This window comes from Anser cygnoides, chromosome 2 (assembly GCF_040182565.1).
Source record: "Anser cygnoides isolate HZ-2024a breed goose chromosome 2, Taihu_goose_T2T_genome, whole genome shotgun sequence".
Lineage (NCBI taxonomy): Eukaryota > Metazoa > Chordata > Aves > Anseriformes > Anatidae > Anser > Anser cygnoides.
In genome coordinates, this window is record NC_089874.1 from 74,439,499 (window position 1) to 74,463,941 (window position 24,443).

Here is a 24,443-nt window from a genome sequence, read left to right on the forward strand (position 1 = left end):
CTTGTTTCTCCGTGTCAGTTACCTCTTTGCATTTCTGCCTCCACAGCCAAGCTTCTTAACACCTATCTCTACGACCTTAGCAACTATACTAGGTTATGTTCAAGGCTTTTCCAGGATAATTGTGCTATCCTTAATATAAATTCCAGATATTCCAGAAGTGTCTTCCAGCAGCTACAGTCTGAACATTGCTCTTGTGCCAACTAATGCTGGTATTCAAAGCATGTTCAGCAGGCTTCAAGTTAAGACTGGTTCAGAAGTCTGACCCTTCCCTTTGTACGTTTTTTATGGCACTTCATTTTACTCTCTGTGTAGAGACAACCTAACTTGTCCATAGACCTAAGAACCTTTGATAGTAACCTACAACTTTGAAGGAAAATATACAAGCAGTTTCAAGAGCCAGATGCTGATGCCTGAAAAACTTAAGTAGGAAATACCCTCAGTGCTAGAAATCTCTACCGTAATGGCAAGTTGAGATATACAGTAGAGCCAAGTTATGGCTGTAATAAAGGAGCTGATGTCTTAAGAGCCACCCAGCTTGAGTCATGATCCAGTCTCAGCTAACTTTGAGAGTAAAGTCCAATAACCCAGAGTGTGAGAAACAAAGTTAGATATTTCTCACAAGAGCAAACCCTCTAAGATAAATTTAAATGTGAGCTAGATGTCACAATGGATACACAATGGCAGTAACTCTGCCTTGTCATGAAAAGGGAGGATGAGAAAGGAGGTGTTAATCAAACCAACTTTAGCTAGGATTTTGGATGTGAAGACAGCTTATCTTTTTTTTTTTTGTAAATTCTCTCTGCTTCAGTTTCCCTTCACCCATCTGTACCTTTTTAAGGTGATTAGTTGGTTTAGAAAATGCTGTGTCAAATCTGTATCTTGCAACAGGAATGGCAGAAAGCTTCCGAGGCAGCAGAATGTACTAAACAAGCAAACAAACAAACAAAAAATCCATACAACAAAAGTACATAGCATGCATCCATTGTGAAATGATTGCTTTCCTAGGAGTCTATATACTTCTTCAGAAATGCTGCTATGCTGACAGTATTACTTTTTCTGCACTTACTTCTTAGGGAGACGTTAGTGGATTATTTTAAGAGGTCAAAATGCAATGTTATTGACAAAGTTCTTATAAATTTCCCCTGCTATTTCCAGTCATACAATGGACAGAACATTAAAGGAAAGGAAGAAAATTTACTAAAATCATGCTAATCAAAGCCACTACTAGGGAGTCCAGAGCAATCCTAAAATGCAGAAATGCGACTTGACCATAAGCAGCTGCAGCTAACCTCCATGACTAATAGGCAGGCAAGCAGCAATTTTCCTGTGGACAGTGTCCTGTTCACACTGTAAGTCCAGCATAGCACAGCTCAAGAGCATCATGAGCTAGGCAACATGTTTTGTGTCATTGTCCACCTCTTCACATGAAGGTCAGAAGAACTGGTAACGCCATGCAAGCTTTTAACATCTACAACACCAGGACCAACACTAGCACTGGTGCCTGAGCTCTTTAACTATCAAGTTTTCTCTACATCTGTCTGTAACAGTTTGCATGCTCAAGTGGGAGAGCATGCTGTTGGCAGGAAGGACACTCCATTCTAGCCATGCATGTCTCAGGTGACTTTCCTTCAGCAAGATCATAAAACACAAGTTCTCAATGGGAATAACAAAAGCTGACATCAATAGTTACTTCAGAGTTTTAATCAGGATTTTTTTTAACAAATAATCAGAAGTTTAGATGAACATTCACTTATATGTTATCATAATTTTGAGCAGTTTTTAGGTAATGAAAATTCATGAAATACAGTGCAATTGGTTTATGTTGAAAGTCATTAACCCAGCCCTGACCTGGAGCATTAAGCAAATACAGTCAGCTTCAAGGGACAAAATTAATCCTGGAGTTATGCTTCCCATCAGTGCATTTCTGCAAACAGTTATCACTTAACCTTCCCAGAATCTCTGCTTTCAAATTTCCACCTCAATAGTGCCAGCTAGAAGTCCAAAATACCCAGCTAACTTATGTCTGACACCACAAGTAAACACCTCCAATACTCTCTATCTCCAGTTTAGATGTAATCTAAGCTAAGGTGAAGGATCTTCTCTTGGCCTCAGCCGTTTGCAGAGTTGGAAATTGAAGGTATTCAGACAAATGGCAACGTCAACTGCCCCACGGAAAGGTATTGCACAAAGACGAGCAGTTAAGACTGTGCATCCTTATTCATGGCTATGATTACTTCACCACGGATTCCATTTAAAGTATTTTCATTTTTAAGTTAAGCCAACCATCATTTCAGTGGAAGAGACAAGCTCCCTGCAGGACATCTTCTCATAGACAGGGAGGCACACCAGCATACATACCACCATTTGTTAGGTACCAAATCCATTTTAATAACACAACCCACGAGCCAGAAACCATTAAATCCCTCTTTCCAAAAACAGCTGCATGCAGCCCTCTGGGGTACTCAAAATCTGACTTGTGGCCGGAAATGCCTCTGCTTTGTAGCATTGTTACTCATTCCCGTCTTGAGCATCCACTTTGACTTCATCCTCTGCAGGTACTGCATATCACGCTGCTGAGCGAAGACTGCCCCTTCAGAGAGAAAGGAGGAAGGGAAAGAGGGATAAATGTTTGTAGGATCACTACTAAATTGCAAAACTGCTTATCTATCCCTCGAAATCAGCAGTTAGCTGTATGTTTTCTCTTCATACAGGCAAGTTCCTTTTCACTTCTCTCTTGGGAAAGGACAGTTTCCTCTGAACATCCACAACTGTGGTGAAGGGAAAAAGACATTCCAGTGTGGATATAGAACACGTCACTGCTCCCCAACTCAAAAAGTACTCCACCTGTCAAATAATGCTTTATGCTACATATTAAACATCAAGAGTAGTGGCTTTGACAGGCAGAGATGAGATTATTACCCTAGAAACCAAAAAATATTAGGAATTCACCAAATATCACAAATGTGCTGGTGAACTGAAGGGCTAGCACAGAAGCCGCCATGGATTTTAGACAAAACCCACTTCCTCTTCTGCTTGGACTGCAGGAATGAAAGGGAATTGAGTGGAAAACTAACTAAAACCCCACAAACATGAAACAAACCTGACTTACATTATTGTACTGTGATGATATCCTAGGATCTTATCACCTGCCAAAAGCTCAAATTGGCACCTACCTGTCTGGCTTGTCCAGCCCAAAGCTTTGTACTGCTGCAACACCCGACCCACTGCTTTCTTATTTTTGGCAACAGCCACTGTTCTTGACAGACCAAACCGTTGCTTGTAGTATCTCATTAAAGAACGATGACCCACTCTGGCACCTGTTCAGAGGAGGAGACATCTTACTACGCATAATAATGCAGTTTCTGAAATATGGTAGTTAAGCATATTGTGAAAATTGTGGAAAGTTCAAATGCCAAGAAATGCTTTTTAAAAGGCTAAGGCCTTAAGAAGAAAAACAAAAAATCTTTAGGACTATTATAAACTGAATGCAATTACTGTAAGGTTTGCTGTAGTGCACTTTACCTTAAGGAAAAACACCAAACCACCTCCAGACCCTGAAGAACACTCTTCAAGAGGGCCTTAGCTTAGATAACAAACAGGTAGTTATCAGAAAGATTTAATTAGGGGAATAAGCAGAATGGGAATGCTGTTTCAAATAACCACTGAAGACATCGGTGAAATTCAGGAAGATCTCCTTTCTGTAACTGCATGGTTAGCCACACTTTTCAGAATGGAAGGGCTGCAGTCCCCTCATACAAAAACACCAACAACAACAAAAACGCGTAGGAGTGCCAAATTCTCAAATACTGTTACAAGGCAAGAGTAAGGTCATTTAAAGAAATTTGTTTCACTGAAGTAGTTTACTGAATCTGTTACCCGTGTACCTGCTACCACTCTGCAAAAAAACTACACTAGATAACCTAAGTTATAATCTCTCCATGTTGCACTAACGCAAGATAAGGAAACTCTTGCAGTGTTATCATGTGAATCACATGTTAATGAAGGGGTCAAGTAGCCAAAGGAACCCTGTGCCCCAAACCACATTTACATTAATGCTGAAGTTAAATTAAAGGAAAAAAAGGCAAGGAAAAAAAAAAAAGAAAGAAAAAAAGGCTTCCAAGTTTGTTTAAGCTATTTTAGTATTTTCTGTAAAATGACAGACAGGTCTTTAAATTTTGTAGTGAAAATCATGTAAAGGGAAGACAAAACACCAAATGCACTTAATGCAAAATTACTTGCTCCCTTGCCAAACGAAAACACTTATCACAATGACTTCAAGTAACAGCTACACCTATGAGAAACCCAGAGAAAGTACATCTTAACACAGATCGTGTGCCTACCTGAAGGAAGGATCAGCTCCATGGTGTCATCATCGTATTCCAAGTCTTTCTCTGCTGGGAGCTCTCCGGACACCTCCCCATCTTGCCCTTCCTTGTGATCAGGGTAACTGCTCCTAGAGAGGAGAAGCAGTATGTGTTTTACATGTGGCGAGCAGCCACAGCTATCCAGACCCATTACACAAAAGAACCGACATGTACAGCTACAGCAACCCACAACCACCATCATGTTTCACCTACCCTGATTTGAGAATTCTTCCCAGTAACGCCTTTCCCTGAACAGAGGCTGAAGACAAGAACCTCCAAGTTCTATAGCCCAGTGTGGTTCTGCTGCTGCGCTCTTAACAGGTATTTATTTATTGTGAAAAGCCACCACCATATAACATAGCCCATCAGCTCTGCAGATCTATGGAGAGCATGCCAAGAAGCTCCCCATACCACCTGTAACCATAATAGTAGGCGTTTCTGAACAAAGTGATCACAGCTGAGGATAACTTCCAGAAGTCCAACAAGAGGCCTCTAAACCACAGCAGTGCTGTTTAACTCCAGCTACTTAAAAGAAAAAAAATCTACAGTAGATCTTAAAGCCTAAAAGGTAACATAAGTGATATTTCTATCCTTTTATGATCTTTGATGGACTGAAACCTAAACTCAGTAACAGCAAACATACAAAATAGAATTCAAAATACATTTCCACATAGGACTGATATTAGTGGTCACAGGAGAGGAGAACCCATCATGGTGTTATGCTAACCCAGAAAGGTGACAAAACAGCTACACAAAATAAGCATCAAAACAGAAACAGGACCGAATTTTAAAAACTAATAATAAGAGATTGTGATGTGATGTAACATTTAACTGTTCTTTTGTCTGCCGTCTGCTGTGCTCCACTGAAAGAAGTGTCCTCACCTGAAATCATAGAAGTCTGCAAATTCCAATGCTGCATCTCCATCTGTGAAGAGTTTGCAGTGGCTTTTGTCGTTCATGTGAGCCTGTACTGCTTCCGTGGAGTAGAAGGACTTCCCCTTTTCATTACACCAGATGCAGATTTTCCCAACACCAATTTTCTCTCCTGCAGATAAAATTGACACTTTTATTGGTTCCTACTCAATAATTAACATTTCAGTGATGCGGCCTTCTGAGCTTGAAGGCAGAGAGACTGAGGAAGAACCCTGAGTCCTTCATCTCCAGAAAAGCCCTGCTGTTCCTATGCCTTGATCATACGGCTCCATCGGGGACAAAGTCTGTGCATTTAAAGAATTCATGTGACTAGGTATGGATCATTACGTATACTCAATAAAACATTTCAAGCTTCCATTACAACTTCCTATCTGATACTCCAGTAGTATTTTATGCTCATCACTATCACATTAGACAACACACTAGACATTCTTTGCCTAGCTTTCAGCTCTGTCTCACTGGCATTGTCAACAGATGAGGCAAACACTTATGACTCATTAGGTATTCAGAACCTCCCCCAGTATAAGATGGCTCAAATGCACACTACAGCAACTGAGTTTTGTCCTAAATTTCATGTTACCTGAAAAACTCTCTCAGCATTAGAAAACCATGCAAGACCTACAGGGTACGTGGCCACGTGTTTGCTCAGTAGGGTTTCCTCTCACTCTCCCTGGAAAACCCACGGACCTCACCATGATCAAAATACTGAACTAGACAGCTTCCCAATTTCACACATACACAAAAAACCACCACTACCACCAAAACACATTTTAAGTTGTATCCAAGTGAAAATAAGCAGTAACAGTCTATAATTATCCATGTTAAAATCAAAGATTTACAGGCATACCCAAGTACTTAATTAGTCCCCTGAGATCCACAAGGTACTCTATGTCTGGAATGAAGAAACTGTGAACTTTTGTCATATGGGCCACATTCTTCATGAGAGATCTTGAATGGTGGGAACAGAACAAGCAGTCTGTAACTGGTATGGCCCCGACAGCAGGAGCACTTTCAGCTTCTGCCTGCTCCTCCTCCTCTTCTCCCACGCTTTCCATCTCTTCATCAGAGCCAATGTCTTCATCAGAATCCATATCCTCCCAGCCTTTTCAATGGAAAATTAAGAAAGATTTATTTACTTGATTATTTCTTCCAAGCAGAACAGTTCCCAAATAAGTTAAAAAATAGTTTTCAGAAAATACTGCATTATCTACTCTTACAGCTAAGTACCACATGCTTATTTCCAGGTGCAAGGTTTTATCATTTCCAGTAAAACAACTTTTTTTGTAAAACACATAGCAAAGCTCAAGACTGGTCATAAAAAAAGCTGGCAGGTCTCAAATTTTTCCCCTCCATTTTCTCAACTATTAACTTAATTGCAGTTTCAAGACCTTTAATTTAATTCGCTACAGCACAAGAACACATGCATGCCTCATTAAAAACAATACAACTCCGTCAGAAACACGGAAATACTCATTTCCAGCAGTGACTTAGCAGCGAGGGAAAACACACTCCTGTTCACACATACTTCTTTAACCAAGGAGAAGAACAAGCCACTTCTCACAGTTACCCAAGATTTAATAATAATTTTACATGCTTGCAAGATTTCTGCAGCTCTCAATGAAGGCTACAAGCAACAGAGCATTCCCCACAGGTACTGACAGTAGGCTTCAGGACTCATCAGGAAGGGCTTTAACTCCACAGGGAAATGCTATTTCTTAACTTTATTTTGACCTTTTGTAAATTCACAGGGCCACTGCCAAACATGATAGACGTTTAAAACCAACAGCAGCAGAGTACACTTCATCTACATCCTTAATCAGCTGTCAGATGCACTATTAGCTAATTATCATTTGAAAAAAAAAAAAAAAAGCTAGTGAACCAGGAATCTGGTTATATGGGTAGAGGGATCTAGAAATCTTTTTCAAAGAGGGCAGATGTGGCACAGAGAGCATTTCCCACTTCTCGCTCCCACTGCTCCAACTGCCATGGCACACAGTGTTTGAGAACAGGCAAAGGGACACTCCCCAGTGCTGCAGGCTGCTAATTAAAGATCTTTGCTACAGGATATAGTTTAATGATTTTAATGAAACTGAATTAACAGGACATGTAAGGAACACTCCTGGACAAATACTTAAAAGGCAAATTAACACTGGGAAACCTACTGAGATTTAGCATCACAATTTATGACAAATACATTAATACAAAACTAGTGCAAGCTGCCTTCTTCTTTAGATGCTAAGATCCACGTTCAGCGGCATACATTTCTTCTCCTGTAGAAGAACAATTCTATTCTACACACAGATTCCCCAGAGACTGCAACTTAAACTTCACCAGCATAAAAATACTGTAACAGACGTAGTAACATGCCACAATGGTTTCAGTACTGAGGTTGGAATAGTATGGTCCCATTTCATTCACTCCTGGCCCCCCTGCCGCTGTTTAATCACCCCATTCTAATGCTCTAAGAGATGCCTTTGTGGCCTGCACTGTAAGCTACAGCACTGAAAATGTCTAGGTTAAAAATAACCCCTCCTGGGAGTCCTGAAGCTCTGATTATTTCAGTTGTCCACTTCCCAGGCCAGCCCTCAGCAAACAGCTGTATCCACACAAGTGATGAGGGTGGCACAGCAGGAACAGGCAGTTGGGGCAGCAACTCTTAAACTATTTTTATTATAGATGCCAATGTGCTGAGAAATTATGCCACAGAGCAGCAGGCTATGGAGCAAACTTCCACCTCCGATCTTGATGGGCAGTGAAAAACAGAAGCCCCACTCCCATCTCTTCTCAACAGATCAGTAAAGTGAACCATGGTACAAATAATCATGATTGGATTTTTGTTCATTTCATCTATTTTTCAGAAGCAGTTTCAGGGTAACCTTCTGTGTTGGCCCCGGAATTCCCCTGGGACTTCACACAGGAAACAGTGCTCAGGTTAGCAGTGCTTATATCCAGCCCTTGCACGTGTTAGTATCTTGCACAGCTGGCTGATCACACACTGTAACATGGAGTCCCTAACTGCAAGCATGGACCAGCCTTAAATCCTCTGTTCAGATGAAAACTTAATCAACGGGAAGACCTCATGTAATTAAAAAAGCTGCACTACTAAAGGAAACAAAAGGAGACTTTCACGCAAAACCAACTACACAGCTTATACCCAGCTACCTGTCATCAGCCTGTTTACTGCCTTACCTTCTTCTGTATCCTCCTCTTCCTCTGCCTGTTGTTTGGCCAGCTTCTTTGCTTGTTGTTCAAACCACTGCAGACGTGGAGGTTTTTCGGATCGTTCTCTACTCTGCAACTGACTGGTGCTTTCCATGGAAACTGGAGAGCTGCTTGCATTATTAGGAGGTAAAGGTGTTTTCTTTGGTGATGAAGATGGCTGAGCTCTGATGGCTTGCTGTATAGCTGCGTTCATTTCATCTTTGTTCACACTCTCCAGGGCAAGCCCCTTTTCCAGGTTCTTTTCATTCAGTATTTTCACCTTCTTGCTGACAGCTTGAACAGCTTTCTTCTCCAACTCCAGGTGCTTCTTAGACTTCAGGTGATTCTCATAGGCATTGAAGGTGGAGAACCTCTTGCTGCAAACTGTGCAGTAGGTGGCAGTGACTTTGTTCTGCTCCTCTGCTACCGCTCTCTGCGCTAGGACTCTCTCTTGGAAATTCTCGGCGGTGACAGGAGGCATGTCAGCAACCTTGCGCTTCAGATTGTATCTGTGCCAGTCGGTTTTGTAATGGGCACGCTGAATGTCAGCATCCTTGAAAGCCACGCGGCAAGTGATACACGTGTAGGTTGCCATTACTAGAAAGTGGGGAAAAAATAATAGTCACACTAATAAACAACCAGCAGCATAACAGATACAGTTCTGGTACAAAATAACATTTATTAAACACCAAAATTAGCAAATGGCATGTTACCTACTAGGACAATCAAAATACAGAATCATAGAATGGCTGGGGTTGGAAGGGACCTTAAAGATCATCTAACTCCAACCCCCAAAGGCTCACATGTAGCTATGAGAAATTATGGGTACCACAGCAGCACCTCAATATCCCAGCTCTGGACTCAGCACCTGCTGTGCTTGCCAGGCCTCAGAGACAGATTGAGATGGAAGCTCCCAGCCTTAATAACAGTACTTCAAAAGCTCTGCCCCTTTTTACTGAAGACCAGAAAGTAAATGTTCCCATCAGGCTTGTATTCTTCTAACTACAGGCTTTCAAAGAGATTGGCAAACTCAGGGTAAAAACAGAAAACCTACTTGCACACCTGTTTTCAGTTTTCCACAATCCCGTCAGACAGAAGAAAAAATCATCCCATTTAAAAATAAAAACCTTTCAGTTATTCTGGAGCAGTGCGTGTGCAGATGACAGCACTCTTTGTCCCGCAGAACTGTTAACCCAGAGGTGTTAACCTGGTGTCTTACCCAGATCGAGTGCTCAAAGACACTGCTACCCACCAGGAAGCGAAGAGAGATCAGGGGTAGCAGTGCCGTAGGAGTGCCTTTGCAGTGCCTCATCAATGCTGAGCTGCATTGCCGGGGCTGTCACGGGACAACTGGAGGGTAGAGACCTCTCATTGATGCCCTCCTTTCCAAAGCCAAAAGCCACACATTACCTTCCTCCTCAGTGCTTAATGAAACTCGATTTAAAACAAAGCCAAAACAAAGCAGGTGATGGAATCTCTTGACCATCTTAAAAGCAAAGAGCAATGAAATGTGTTCTCACTGGAGATCACTAAAAGTACCCCCATGTTTTAATTGATTTAGAAAAAACATGGTTTAAACTCGGGGGGGGAAGGAGGAAGGTAAGTAATAGGTCATGAGGAATGCGGTCTGAACAGCAGCTGCTCCCAGAAGAGCGAAGCAATGGTGAAAGGCACGTACCAAGAGAGCTGGAAGGTTCTGCCTGGGACAGCAGCTCCCCAGAGAACTGGGCTCCTCCTGACTTACTGCTCGCTCTGTCCGTAATCCTGCAGTGGCAGAAAATACGTTAACAGAAAATAGCGGCCATACTATTTCACGTGAAATACAGCTGACGCGTGTCGCACCGAGCGGACGTTTACCATCACAGAGCAGAGCACACTCTCTGCCCCCCCAGGAGTCCCAATCGCTCTCTGAAGCGTCTCCCTCCCGCCCACACCACGAACGAAGCGCCGAGTTTTCCCTCATATATGAGGGGGGAGGGGGAAGGGGGTTAAGGAAAGTAAACGCCGTGTGGCTTGACGGGCCTCACCCCAAGGGCCGGAGCCCTGCCCGCCCGGCCTGCTGCTCCCTGCGGAGCCCTCCCCGCGCCGGTCCCCGCCGCCACCCGCCGGCCGGGCCTGGGCCCGTTCCCCGTCCCTGCGCCGGGCCGGGCCGCACGGCCCCGGGGCGGGAGCTGGGCCCGGGGCCGCTGTCAGGCCCGTCCCGTCCCGCTCCCACAGCCCGCACCTGCGAGGGGACCCGTCCGTGTCCGTGTCCGTGTCCGTGTCCGTCCCGGTGCCGGCCGCGCTGCACCACCAGGAAGGGCCGGGCCCGGCCGCCACCTTCCGCGGGGTGGGACCGGGCCGGCCCCACCATGCCGCCCCCTGCCGCCGCGGCGGCCACGTCTCAGCTCCTGGGCAGCAACGTGTGACACCCAGCTCTGCCCCCGGACAGCGAGGTGGCACCGCCGGGGCACGAGCGAGGTGTTTGTTCAGGAGGAGCCCCACCCCACCGAGCACTGCCGCGCATCAGGGGAAGGAAAGGAACAAAGGACGGAGCGGCAAACATCTGCGTGTTTTTTTCCACCCCCTTGTCTCGGGAACAAACATACAGTTGGATACAATGAAAGATAAAAACTAACACATATTTATTAAATGGTTTTACAAACAATCAATATAATAATTCCATGTTTACAAAATAGTAATCAAGCTAGGTAAAGTGCTGCAAAATATTTTAAATAAAGACATTTTGTAATTTTCCAGTTTCTGGTTACCTGTCGAGGTGTTACAGACTGTTAACTGCTCTTAAGCTAAGAACAAGCACTTGGACTACAGTGAATTTGTTCTGAACGCTTAGGTGAACAGTCTGGAAAAGTGCAAAACAAACAAAAAGCAAGTAAAACAAGTACTGTCTTGTATCCTATTACTTTTGGTTAAAATTATTTCCCCTCCTCCTCTGTGTAGAATGATTTTGTTTTCAAAAGCAAGACTCGTAGTAAATGTCTAGCACATGCACAAGGAGAAGTGCTCTGCATTGAAAAGTGCTTTTATTCTGGACTTAATGCATGTAAGGCCACCAATTCAGTATTGATTACTCAGATGTAATAGCGCACAGGGAAATTTTGTGAGTACGAAGGAGTGAGCTGCATCCCACAGACCCTGCCCTAACACACGTAGCTTTCTCCAGGTGCGGGTACATGAAGAAGCCACTGAAAAGGCAAGGAGGAACGTGAACCATGCGACTGGAGGCAGAGGATGCAGAGCTGCATGCACGTGGGCAGCTCCTGCATCGCACAGATCCCACGAGATCACGCTTGGCATTACCTCCTGGTCGCTTGCTCACACGTCCATGCTCTGTGATCCACAGCCTCCACGCTGATTGTGCTGGTTTTTGCCTGGAAATTGTCTGAAAGCAGGCCTCCTATGTAACAAAAGCACGTTCCAAAGCCATGGCCTATCCCATACTCACTTGCCCTTTTTCCTGCCTTACTTTTTTTAATTTTGGAAGATGATGGCAACGCTTCGTTGCGAAGACTTTGGGACCACTGGCAGATTACGTGACAGGCATTTGTACGTAACAGCTACGTCGCGGCTGCTGTTAGAATACAGCAAAATGAAAGTTTCTCATGTGATTTCCAACTAAACATGGTGTGGAAGGGATTTCACAAAGGGGAGAAATGTTTTCTTTGTGTTCTGCTTTCCAACTATTGGCAGTGGAATGTATTGTGTCTGAGCAAAGGGTTTCTTACCTGCGCTTACTTAGGAGGGTAGGGGTAATTTTCCATAAAAACTAAGCATCTTTCCACTATCTTAGGAGGAATAGTAAGTGTTAGAGAATTACCTCCTTTCACAGTATTTAGGGGCTTGAATAAAAAAAAAATACCATGTAATCAACTACCATGAAAACAGACAAAATTCAAGACAGGCAAATAAGTAATTAATTATGTCCCTAAGCTTTAATGATTTGCTTGCTCAAGTTTTGCTTTTACTTTCCAAAAAAAAAAAGTGACTCATACTTTATTGAAGAAAAATGGATCTGTTTTTCTATGTTGAAACCAGAAAATGGATCACTTACAAAAAGTCTGAGAAACTCCTCCAACTGCTTATCCTTCTTGATCTAATTATTCTAGAAGAGCACCCCTGTGTTAGGTACTTTTATAACCACAGCATTCTTCATAAAACAACAATAAAGTGCACGCTGTTGCGATGCCACCACCGACAGCTAGTTCGCATGTCTCATCCACCCGCTTCAGCAAAGCTCGCTAAGCGCTGCTGCCTCTCCAGTTCTCCCCGTCCTGGCGCCTGTTGCATCTTCTGGCACCAGCGAGTGCCCTTGTTCGGGAAGCACGCTTGGCCTAGGTACCCTGCAAAGTCTTGTCAGCAACTTGGAAGTTGTACTCTTCTTAATATATAGATTGTCCTATACATGCAGCAAGGAGACAACATTTTTAACTTGTCTGAGAAACTTAAATGGCCTTTGAACTTACTGATTTTTCAGCAAAAGCCTCTTTTGTTTTTGTTTTTCCAAATGGGAAGGACAGACTTGGGGAAATTGAAAAGGAAACTTAACAACTAACAGTATGAAAGCGATATGGCCACATTTCTAAAATAATTTCCAGAAACTTGTTTTTAATGTTAAGATGTTACCATTTCAAAAGCTGCATCTTCTGGGATCTATATCTGGCATCTGCTTATTTCAAAATGGATTGGATAATGAAGGCACAGGCTCACTTTTTTTACCGGTAAAGGACAGCAAACACAATCAATATGCATTACTGACACAAAAACACAAGCAACGATAAAGCCAGTGTCAAAAATTATCAGCATCTTTTCTTCAGCTACAATCTGTTTGGCCATCTGCCTACTTTTTCACCTCAGGGAAAAAAAAAAAAAAGAATGGAGTTAAACACAGGTTTACCTACACATATATGTTAGTGAACGTTTTTACACTCCGTTGCTGTACTTTCTGAGGGTCCTGGATGACAGTATTCACCTCTTAAAATGCCAGCAAATGGAAAATTACTTGAGTAGTAGTAGCAGCTGACATGGTCCCTCGACTCTGCTAACTGTTTACATCACATTAGAAAAACTAGCTTTACTTCTTCCTACTTCTTTGATTACTATTGCTTGGTATTACAATTTGATTATATTAAAGGTGAACAAAAAAGCCCTACGAAAAATCAAACAAGTAACCTGCTTAAGATCCCATGCCATTCACTGAGCACACATGGAGTTTAAAATGGCAAATAATTTAAACAAGTTCATTTTTATTTTACTAATTTACGTGCCAAGAGGATTCTGAGTGATTTCTATAGCGAATGACCGCACTGAATACTTCAAGTGTATTAAGAGATCCAGCTTGCAATACAACTTTTGTTGCAAGTGATGGCAGCTGTTCCAGGGAAAAAAAAAAAAACAAAAACAAACAAAAAATAACAAAACAAAACAAAAACAAAAACCAACCCCACAGAATCTTGAATTACAGAAGTGGCAGCTAAAAAAGCCCTTCTCTTTGCCTCTCTTATATCTTCCCTACTCCAAACAATAACTACCCCACCTGCTCCCCAAAAGGCTGTTCAGTTTACATATTAACTCTTAAATATAAAAATGTATTGGCTGACTTTACACAGGCAATACTGCCAAGGACCAGACTCTATCACGGAACACAGCAGGTGGTCAGTCAAATAGCGTGCCACATTACAACTCTACAAGCCTAAAACAGCAAAAAACTTGGAAATGCATCACCATATCCAAAATAATTCAAAGGTTTTAAGTGTTAAATCAAGTCCTCTGATGATAGTGTTGCACAGAGTTAAACTAGAGTTCTGCTGGTTAATGTGTTCATAAATAGTAGATGCACTATACCTAATGATAACTGTAGGGCTCCGTACATTTCAGTATGATTGAAGGAGGCAAGACTTAATCTCACTGCAATCCTCTGATAACTCATCCTTGCTGTGTGAACCATTATGACTGCCAACCACGGTTGGCAACTGAGAGTAAATAAATTGCTGATGTTGAAACTTTGGCTAAGGACCCCAAAATGTATGTTTGGCAAAAAGATTAAAAAAAAACCTCTTCCCCAAACCTTTTGAACAACTGACCTCCAACACTCATCTGCAACCAAACAGTGGATAGATAATTCATTTCCATGCTATTACATTGAGGTTTAACTACCAGAAACATTAAACTATCAGTATCAGCTGATATTTATCCTGTTAATTCACTCTGCATAAGGGAAATTATTACAACACATCTAAAGTGATAGTTAAAGCTTACAGCTCAGAATTTTCCTTTTTTGCATTTGATTTTGTGTGTGTTTTGTGTTTCATTTCTTCTGTGTCACCAACTGCAATTCCCAGGTTAATGATTTCCAAGCAAATTTGAAAGGAAGCCTGAAGACTTCTTTTTCTCCTGGGATTCTGCTTCTTGGCCTTGTGAAAGTCCCAATTCTTTCTCAATCTGCTCAAGCTCAGACTGGTCAAGCAGTTCAAAATCATCGGCTTCCTCCGTGTCTGTCTCTTCACTCAAACTGGGCACCGCATGTGAGGGAGCTTGCTGTGCAGACTGCAACTGGTCTTTGATGGCAGCAGACACTGCAGCTGCGATGACATCCCCAGCAATTCCACTCATTAAATTAAAGGTTTGGTCACTGGTCAAAGGCAAGGAGAGCCCTGCAGTGGATGGTCTCTCTTTACTCTGTCTGGAAGAATGATCCACCTTGAAATATGTTTGTTCTTTTTTTCTTTTTTGCTGGATGGGCATGCCAATGCTTGAGTCATCATCATCATTTGTTCCTGCACCATTTTCTAAGGAAGGGAATTCTGAGAGATCTCTAGCAAAAGCTTCCTCGTGATCACTAGGTCGGTCAAAATCTATTACACAGGATTGACAGAAGGGAACAGTGTTAGCAAACAAGAAACGCTTCCCCAAAAAAGCAGCCAAGTGTAAAAATGCAGTTAGTAAATTTTCCTTTGAATACATTTACTATTCTGTAGTCTTCTGTAATCTTAATGCAGAGAAGCATTATCTTACATTTAAAATAAAATAAAAATCTAGTACTTCAAATCAACTGGTATCAGCCTGACTTTGAATTTGGATTCATATTTTGTGTGAAAATCATTCCAATCCCAAAAAAAAGAGAAGTAATACAAGCATTCAGTTACATTTCCCATTTCAGTGACTCCACATTAAAATTTTCTACCTAAAGTCAATTCGCAATATTTATGTAGAGATTTGGAAAAAGTGCTTGAGAATGACTCTTTCCAATAATACTTGAGGAAAAAAGTGGTATTTAGCTGTATAAAAAACAACCCATGCAAATCTTCAGCACAGACAGTTCTAAATACACCAACCACCTAAAGTGCTAAAATTTATAATGTGGGAAGTCTTTAAACTCCTTTTCTTCACTATATATATATATATGTATATATATATATTACAAATACGTCTATATGATGGTATTACAAATTTTTATTAAGCTTTTAAACAGTTTAATAAACTTTTAATAACATGTTTAAATAAAGATATAAATACAATGTAAAGACTTAATTCATAAATTTTTGCTTTCATGTTCAATGCTTGTACTAAATAGAAGAGAAAAAATGGGAACTCTACAGATTACCGGTATGGTTTCATGTTTCAAAAGGATAAAAAGCAGAATGTAAACAAATAAAAGATTGGATTTTAATGACTGTTTTAATAGTATGTTATTAGAAATGTGGAAAACATATTGATTACAATACATGGCCTGTGGAATATGCCTTAATGAGCATAAGGTAATACTTTGGTCTAGTAGACAGTGTATGAATGTAAAAATAAAATATAATCAATTTGAACTTACTTCCTATGAAAACAAGCAATATGAGCTTTCATAAGAGCTAAGGAAATGAATCCTAAAAATGTCTGACACATCAATTTCATCAATTTTCCCATTTTCTTTGGGAAAAAAACAGTCTGGAAAGGTGAGGAAGAAGGGTTACGCTGTCTGCAGAGTGGTGGCTCAAATGCACAGAGCTTTGACAGGAGATGAGACAGTCCTCGGGTGCATCCCATCTGGTCTTGTACTTGTGTGCATGTCCAATTTGCTGAAGGGCTCCGTAGGGGAGAAGAGTGGATGTTTATTTTTAACTTAGCAAGGCCTTTAATACAGTTTCACACATTATCCTTACAGCGTAATTGGTGAGTGAACTGGGTTGGTAAACTGCTCGGTATGTGGAAAATTGGCTCAAGGGGCAGTGATCAGTGATACAACGTCCAACTGGATGGTGGCGTCTCTCAGAAGTATAGACACAACGCTGTTCAGTGTTTTTATTAATGATGTGGATGACTGAACGGAGTGCACTCTCAGCAAGTTCACAGACAGGAAGGAGCCACTGTGGGGCAGGTGCATTTAATATTCTGGAGGTCAAGGCCCACAGAGGGACCTCAACAGGCTGGAGAAATTAATGGGCTGGAAGGGGATGTCATGAAGACCATCAAAAGCAAATGTGAAATGCTGCATCTTTGATACAATAACCCATGCAGCAGAACTAGCTGGAAATGAGACAGAAAGTAGCTACTTTGAAGACATTCCAATTTATGATTCCATTATCATACGATACTATTTACAGCTTGAAATATTAACAAAATATTTTAAATTATTAACTTGGCATTTATAATGTTGGTAAGTATTTCCACCCTACTTGCCATTTTCATTGAATTTCTTCCTAGAAAAGAGAAATAAATCCACACATAAGACTGCACCAAACTACTGTTGTTCTTAATATTTATTCGGGCAAAGTACTAACTGAAACCTTGGTCTGTAAAAAGTACGAATTTCAGGATCTAGTCAAGATCAAGACAAGTGCTTGAGGATCTCTTCCTTGTCTTAGTTTTTGTGTTTCATTCAGGCTCATGGCTGGATGTCTTCATCAGCATTCTAATATCCAGAGCCTAAAAATACTTTCTTTAATTGGCTGTTTATCAATTCAAAGTATTCACTTCTTCTTCCTGAGCTTTTATTCATATAGTTTACCCTGAAAAGCATTATTGATACTAACTTGCTTGCTTAAGAGGTCTGATGAAGAGAGAGCTAAGTCTGGCATATATCCAGATGTGTCTGTTTTACTCACCACTAGTTATGTATTTAGATGCTTAGTTCACTACTTGATTATTTTTAAGATGAAGACAGCTCTCATAGAAGATGTATCCAAAACAAAATAAGCACTGGAATTAATTCTAAATTCACTGTAGGGAAGAACAAAGAAACAAAACCAAAACCAAACCCCACTTATGTCCTCAAATTCTCTAATAGTTTTCAGATAACTTACAAGAGTGCAATTCATTGATGAAATAGATGAAGCCACTACATACCATCAGATGTGTCTGTCTGTGGAGAATACCCCTCGGATAAGTTAAAGGTCCCATTATCGGTCCAAGATACTTCTGATACATCTGTGTCAGACACTGACAGCTCTTTGGCAACAACCGCAGGACTAACCTACATACAAAGAAGTCCCATACATTGCATTCTTACACTCAAAAAATTCACACAACAGGAAGCCAATGCTTAGATACTGAAAAAGAGGTCTCTTGCATATCACAGCACAATACATTGTCTCCTATTTAAGCTTTAATTGTAGAAACGTGAAAATAACAGTATAGAATACTTAGAAGTGAAGCATCCCTCTTCTTAGTTGAAGACGGTTTTAAGCTAAAGAAGCCAGAAAATTCCAATTATTCATTGTATGGGATTCAAGTAATGTCCTAGTGTAACAAATGCAGAATAGGCTTGCAAATACAAACTACGCATAAATATAAAGAAATTGTAAAAAGTTGCATTGAAACAAAAAAAATTATCCATAAGGCAATTAAAAACAGCTAAATCAAAAAATCATTATCCTTTATGAATTTATCCAATAACTGTTCAATTACATCTGCAACAAGTTTTTATCTCCCATGAGATATCTTTTTTTTTTTTTGCATTATACAATAACACCTTCAAAGCAATCACTGTCAAAGTCAGGTTCTACACACGACTGATCTAATACTGCTTAAGAACTTCTACAAATCCAAATCATTATTTTTTTTATTCAACTGATGTTCTAATTATAAAGGAAAAATCCTTTGCCATATAGTTATTTAGAATATTAAGAGAGAAAGGAGGCATTAGATTATTCTCATACATACCTGGAAAGATATTTGTAGATATAATACTGATTTATACTATCATTGAATGTGATCTGACAAGTCATTAAACAAGTATCAGACGAATAATATAGGTTTTCTATGAAGATTTCCCTTTTATAATTTAATTTGATAAAAAGTACCAGCAATTTTACTTTTGAAAACTAAACAAAAAAAACCTGCCCTTTCTATGAAATTCTGGTTTAATCATTCTACAGCCAATATAAACTAAACACATTTTTAGTTTAGTAGGCCAAAGAAACCATTATCTTGAAGGCCAGAAGTCACGAACGCAGCAAATTAATTAGTATAGGTCTAAAGATGGAGACTATGAATCACTTTTAAGACATACTGCTTAGTTCAGGAACAGAGCCTCCTAGGGAGGTTAAAGTCTTCCACAGAAAACTCTCCATTATCTATATAGATTTTAAAAAGAAGATAGGGCTGACTGAAAAAAGTCACCTTAGGACAGAGGGCTGATATGTCTAATTCACTGTCATCTTCTGTGGGTTTTGTTTTTGCTGTTTCTGAAAGAAAAAAAAATATTTTTTATCCTACTCGTGACAATGGACTTCCAAGTTCTGTGTGTGCTATCACACAGCTTGAGTACAGCAAACTGTCACCTGTTGACATTGTCTATCATTTAGGTAATTATGCTACCAAGGTGAGAAGAAAAGGCTGATCAAAAGGCTAGATATTTATCAAAATATATTGCGCAGCAGCCAAGGCAAGAGAGATAATGTTGCTCTGAAATGCATTCCAACACATCTATTTACCTGTTTTGTACTTCCTTCTGAAGCCTCTGTTGCTCACACTAATATAATGTGCCCTGGCAATATATATTTATCTTTTAAACTACGCTGCCAGTACAAGGCATAATTGCAACACACTGTTAAAACAGGCAGTATAGTTATTCCAACACATTACTTTTATATGAGAACATACAATTTTCTGGATAATTGTGTGTAGTCTTCATTCACAAAACTTTCCTTTGCACCCAGCTACCCCGCTTTCATAACATTCATATGCAAATATGCATACAAAGCATCCTCTGAAGTGGCAGGATGTTGCTCCTAACAATGAACAGACAAGTAATTTTCACCTCATCTCCTCTCTCTCTCAGAACAGTCTCATGAATATTTTAAACTAAGACAAGCCAGTAGCACTGGAAAGCACAGTGACGTTCTTGATTGCCAGTTTTTGCAAGTTGCTGCTTCCTCTCTTGTGCCAGTACGAGGGTGTATGAACTCAAGAGCTGAACTCAAGTGGTGAAGCAAGGTAAGGAGCTTGCCTGGGTTAAATTAAATTGGAGGGTGAGAGGCAGGAAAGCACAACTCTTACCTGGACCATTTTCCCAGAACTGGCTTATGAAATTTATGAAACAATAGTCTGACCTCTCTCTCTCTGCCAGATTCACTTAAAACTAGAATAAGGTGGAATGGTGCATGAAAAGAAGGAATAATGCATTGATTTATTTTTATTTCTAACAACTACTGTTCTATATGTAAGAGATACAAAAAGGCAGATGGTTACACTCACTGTATGTAGGAACAGCACACTGTATTATGAACTGCTACGAGGAATGCACATTTTAAGATAGGAAATTACTGATGTGAATCCAACTAAAAAAGGTTAGGCTACCTGCAAATAATCTGATCACAACTACAATTCGGTTTTAATAACCAAAACTAGCACACACAAAAAGGAAACCACAGACAACCTCATTCATGTTTTTCTGGAAACAGCTTTATTACTTAAAATCTAAAGGTATCTGACGTTATACGGAATTCATGAGATAGGTGAGATTTTGTTTTAAATCCTTGTCTAACTAAAAACTTTGATTAATTTGTAGTTACTATCCTACTACAATTCTTAAATGTTTACTGAGTATTTGGGGAAGAAAACACCTCTTTTTTTCCTTGTTGCTCTTGGGAACAAAACAAGGCAGATTTAGATGCTAGAACAGAATTCAGACTCTTACTGAAAATTCTGTGATGCACTAGTTTTGTATCCTTGAGTGGTTCTCTGTCCTGGATGAGTTTGCCTTATCTAAAGAGAAATAAGCATTTCATACTTTACCTTAAGTAGTATTTTCTGAAAAGCTACAAGCAGTACAGTTAATCATGTATGAAGAGAACCATCAATCTTGCCTTGTTTCCTTCCATGAAATCTTATGAAATCTTTTTTTTTTTAAAAAAAAACTATACCCAGATGTTTGACATACTCTATGACTCATAAAGCTAACAATGGTAGCCAGGTTCAAAGTCCAAAACACCTTTACATTTGGCTTCACAGGACAAGCCAAACTGTGTGCAAGGTGAATAAAAAGGTCTCTGCATACAGAAATACATTACTTGGTACTACACTTGGTTACTCACCAGATCTCTCTTTTTTCTTCTGGTTAATGTATTCCACTATTCCAAAATCTAGTTTCATCAGAACAGACTTGATTTTGTTGCACAATTTCTGTCCAAATTCATTGCACTTGAGGAAGGGACATAAAAAGGCACACAATACTGTGACAAAAATAAAGACAGAAAACGTATTGAAATACCGCTTTATAAGAAGTTAAAAAATAAATATTAATGCATTATATAAGATAATTATTAATTTTACATAACAGAATTAATTTTGCCTAGAAGACATTGTGAAATCCCCATATCTGACAAACTGTTAATGTCAAAGCCATTTTCTAGGAGCTATTTCTACTCATCACAAAACAATACCATTGTACTGATACCAAATTACACTTTTTCTTAATTCCAGTTAAGGAACAATTTATGATCACTGTAATATTTATCATTATCTTGACTTAGTCTGATTTTGACATCCCTACCTGAGATACATAGCTATACAACATTATGCCAAAATCAACAAACTGAAAATACTCGCAAGCTGACTTCCAAAGGACAAATAACATTGTCAGAACCTACATATATGTGTATGTGTGTATATATATGTGTGTATACACATATATATATATATATAAAAATAATACTCCCTATACATACTAATGACCACATAATGAACAAACTGTGTATATAAATCGTGAAAGAAAGAGAGACTCTACTTACGCAGGACATAGGAGAGGACAACTCCAGGAATGTAACTTCCCAAGACAGTGAAAAATGTACATACACTGCAGACGAGTAGGCAAAACTGACAAAGACATTAAAATTGGCCATTAACGCTTCTATTTTTAGAAATATTTAGATCATTTTGCAAAAGAAAAATTCTCCAGAATGTTTTATTCTAAATGTAATGAATGCAGTGGAAAATAATATGTATATGTATATTTAATTAGAAAATCCTTTAACACTTGTGCAAATAAACATCAAATGTGCATTTGGGCTAATCAGGACGTACTTTCTTTTCTATTACAAAAATATGCTATTTTTATTCTCTTGTTACTGCGAAGGTTTAACAACTTCACAGTTACCACTAAAATTAATAGAAATTACTTTGCCTTCATTACACAAAAATGGCTTAGCACTTAATATGCAGGAAACAAACAAATCACTGAATGCAATTATACAATGCACACTTGCTGCATGCTTTCAAAAACCAAGAAACCCTTCCTATGAGTAGTACAGTTCTCTCCTCTTATTTTCTCTCTCAAATGATAGTAAGCATTTTCTTGATGGTTGTTGGACACTCCAGCATCCCCATTAGGACAAGACCGAGCTGAATTTTGAACATAAAACCTGAGATTCAACCTCTGCTGTGACTGAGACATACAGTGCATCTTTCTGAAATGCACAATGCTGAGTACAGACCCGATCTGCTCAAAGTTTACAATAATTTTGCACACAGCACCTGTACCTAATTTACTCAAAACTGCAAAGTAGTGATGCGCCTCAGAGAATGAGATCAGGAAAAAGAAAGGAAAACATGTTGTCAAAATCAACTTTTCTAAATCAGGATTAGATATATCTTAAAGATACACTTACTTCGTCATGTTACTACAGGACAAAATTACAGTACAGTGTATACTGATATCACATTTCCTTACCTCAATACACACCAACTTATTTAAAACATAATTTTATTTTCTAAGCCACATCGTTACTTTTTGTGGAATTCATACATCTTTGAAATGTATTTGATCCTGTTGCTTGATCTGTACTTTCACTCTAAACTCCTGATATTTGTATGCACTACTAAATAATTTCATTTTGCTAATTCTGAAGGGTTGGAATTCATGAAGGATTTTGTAGCAAAGTTAATTGTGATCAAAAGAGGGAAAAAATAATATTCTCATTTTACATTTTTATATTTGGCAATACAAATGTAAAAATTAAATCTACATTTTCCAGTACTATTGCCATTATATACTGCTATATTATTTACATTTTTCTTTAAAAAAGAAAGCTGTTTCATGTTGGGCTACAACTACATAATCATCTTCTTCCTATTAGGAAAGAATAAACCTTATTCTTGCTCGTCTCTTCATGAACTGGATTCTCCAGCTCGGTCTTTCCAGACTAAACCAAACTAAAACAAAACAAAACACAAAACAAAAAACAAAACAAAGTAGAGCTATACAGAAGAAAAAAATATCAGAATAAAATATGAAGAATTCTATCATATAATGCATATAATACAGCTATTTCTGAAAACTACAATTATTTGGAAAAAACCACAGCCATGTTGAAGAGCTTTTTGTTTGTTTTTGCTTTTACAAGTTATTATTAAATCGTGATGTTTTAAATTGCCTTTCCATGGAATGACTGGTGAGGTTCCAGCAGCTAAAAGAGGAGGAACTGTATTGCAATAAACTTTACTGTGGGCACATTTTCTTGCTGTTTACCTACCAGTGATCTGCACAGGTAGTACTTAACAGAAATTGATGACTAAATGTATGTGTTTTGTTTTTCATTGTTTTTTTTTTTTTTTCCTCACCTTTGTATCAAATGATATCAAATTATTACTCTTACTTGGCAGTGCTTACCTTACCAGGGTTTTGTTCCTTGAAGTGGGACATTTCTTGAAGAAATACAAATAAATTCATCAGTGTTTCTGAAATGCACTGATTTATTCTGAGTCTGTAGTCCTGCCTGGAACTGATGACTTCCCAGCTAAGTAAAACAAACACAAACACCCAACAACTTTGGTTGTAGCTCATATGAAAGTTAGAGCTGTTTGAAAACATTTGAAGCCTTATCAACTTCTAAGCCAACCACGTTATATACATATTTTATATGTATTTTCCTTTACATGTTGTAAAAGGTATAAGCATTCACAAGCATTCTGGATTTTCTGTTGAAAGTCAGTTAACAGGTTGCTTTTGTCCACCATTTCTATTCTCAGTGCACCACACTGAGAGTTGCAATGCACACCTCCCTAGCAAGAGCAACAGGGTTACTTACACAGCACAAGGAGATAAACGTTGAAGGAAAATGGGCTGGAATTTGAAGGGTGATTTACTGGAAAGTTACACATACGATTGCACAGGCTACAAGAGATATATTGATTTTTTCTAAAAAGATAAGCTTCTGATTTGCTTTTCTTAGCAGGGCTGTGGTTATTTGCTACTACTTTTCACATAGTTTTGTCAGCATGCAGGACATACTAAAATGGCACTCACTGAAAGAACAGTTATTAAAAGGGTAAAGAGGCCTGAATTAGCAGAAGCTTTGATCAATGAATCATAATAGCACATAAAATAATGTAGCCCACGCATGGGCTACATTACACTGGGTTCATTACATTGTAACGTCAAATGTAAAGAAAGGTTTTGGATTACATTATTACTTCAGATTTCCTGTCACAGATTAATAACGAAACTATACAAATGGCAGC

The 24,443-nt window shown here is 39.4% G+C and overlaps 2 protein-coding genes across 5 annotated transcripts in view; both read right to left on the reverse strand.

The window, feature by feature from the left end:
- Window positions 1–1,685: 1,685 nt before the first annotated feature.
- Window positions 1,686–10,878, reverse strand: ZNF622 (zinc finger protein 622). Of its 2 annotated transcripts, none has more exons than XM_048072126.2 (8): window positions 10,723–10,878; window positions 10,177–10,262; window positions 8,487–9,095; window positions 6,145–6,399; window positions 5,247–5,409; window positions 4,341–4,453; window positions 3,174–3,317; window positions 1,686–2,590 (listed from the first exon to the last, which is right to left on the reverse strand). In XM_048072126.2, exons 3-8 carry the CDS (start codon window positions 9,091–9,093, stop codon window positions 2,463–2,465), a joined length of 1,410 nt encoding a protein of 469 aa, XP_047928083.2. In that variant the 5' UTR covers window positions 9,094–9,095; window positions 10,177–10,262; window positions 10,723–10,878; the 3' UTR covers window positions 1,686–2,462. The 2 variants fall into 2 exon arrangements, with proteins under 2 accessions (XP_047928083.2, XP_013034794.3); XM_013179340.3 differs by lacking the exon at window positions 10,723–10,878 and adding an exon at window positions 10,356–10,374.
- A 222-nt stretch (window positions 10,879–11,100) lies between these two features.
- Window positions 11,101–24,443, reverse strand: part of RETREG1 (reticulophagy regulator 1) — a 65,227-nt gene continuing 51,884 nt past the window's right edge. For all 3 annotated transcript variants that reach the window (XM_048072129.2, XM_013179259.3, XM_048072130.2), the window contains 6 exons: window positions 23,593–23,719; window positions 21,716–21,800; window positions 21,020–21,157; window positions 19,104–19,168; window positions 17,829–17,955; window positions 11,101–15,349 (listed from right to left, as the gene is read on the reverse strand). In XM_048072129.2, coding sequence (XP_047928086.2) covers window positions 14,838–15,349; window positions 17,829–17,955; window positions 19,104–19,168; window positions 21,020–21,157; window positions 21,716–21,800; window positions 23,593–23,719 — 1,054 coding nt within the window. In that variant the 3' untranslated portion in view covers window positions 11,101–14,837. The remainder of the gene's footprint in view (window positions 15,350–17,828; window positions 17,956–19,103; window positions 19,169–21,019; window positions 21,158–21,715; window positions 21,801–23,592; window positions 23,720–24,443) is intronic.

What these genes read in the sequence shown, in the direction of transcription:
- ZNF622 (XM_048072126.2), bottom strand. Translation starts at nt 9,093, where the DNA reads ATGGCAACCTACACGTGTATCACTTGCCGCGTGGCTTTCAAGGATGCT. An exon ending in GGAGCTGATCCTTCCTTCAG is followed by an intron (nt 3,318 to 4,340) that starts GTAGGCACACGA and finishes TCCTCTGAACAG; the next exon opens with GTGCCAGAGTGGGTCATCGT. An exon ending in GGGCTGGACAAGCCAGACAG is followed by an intron (nt 2,591 to 3,173) that starts GTAGGTGCCAAT and finishes TTCTCTCTGAAG; the next exon opens with GGGCAGTCTTCGCTCAGCAG.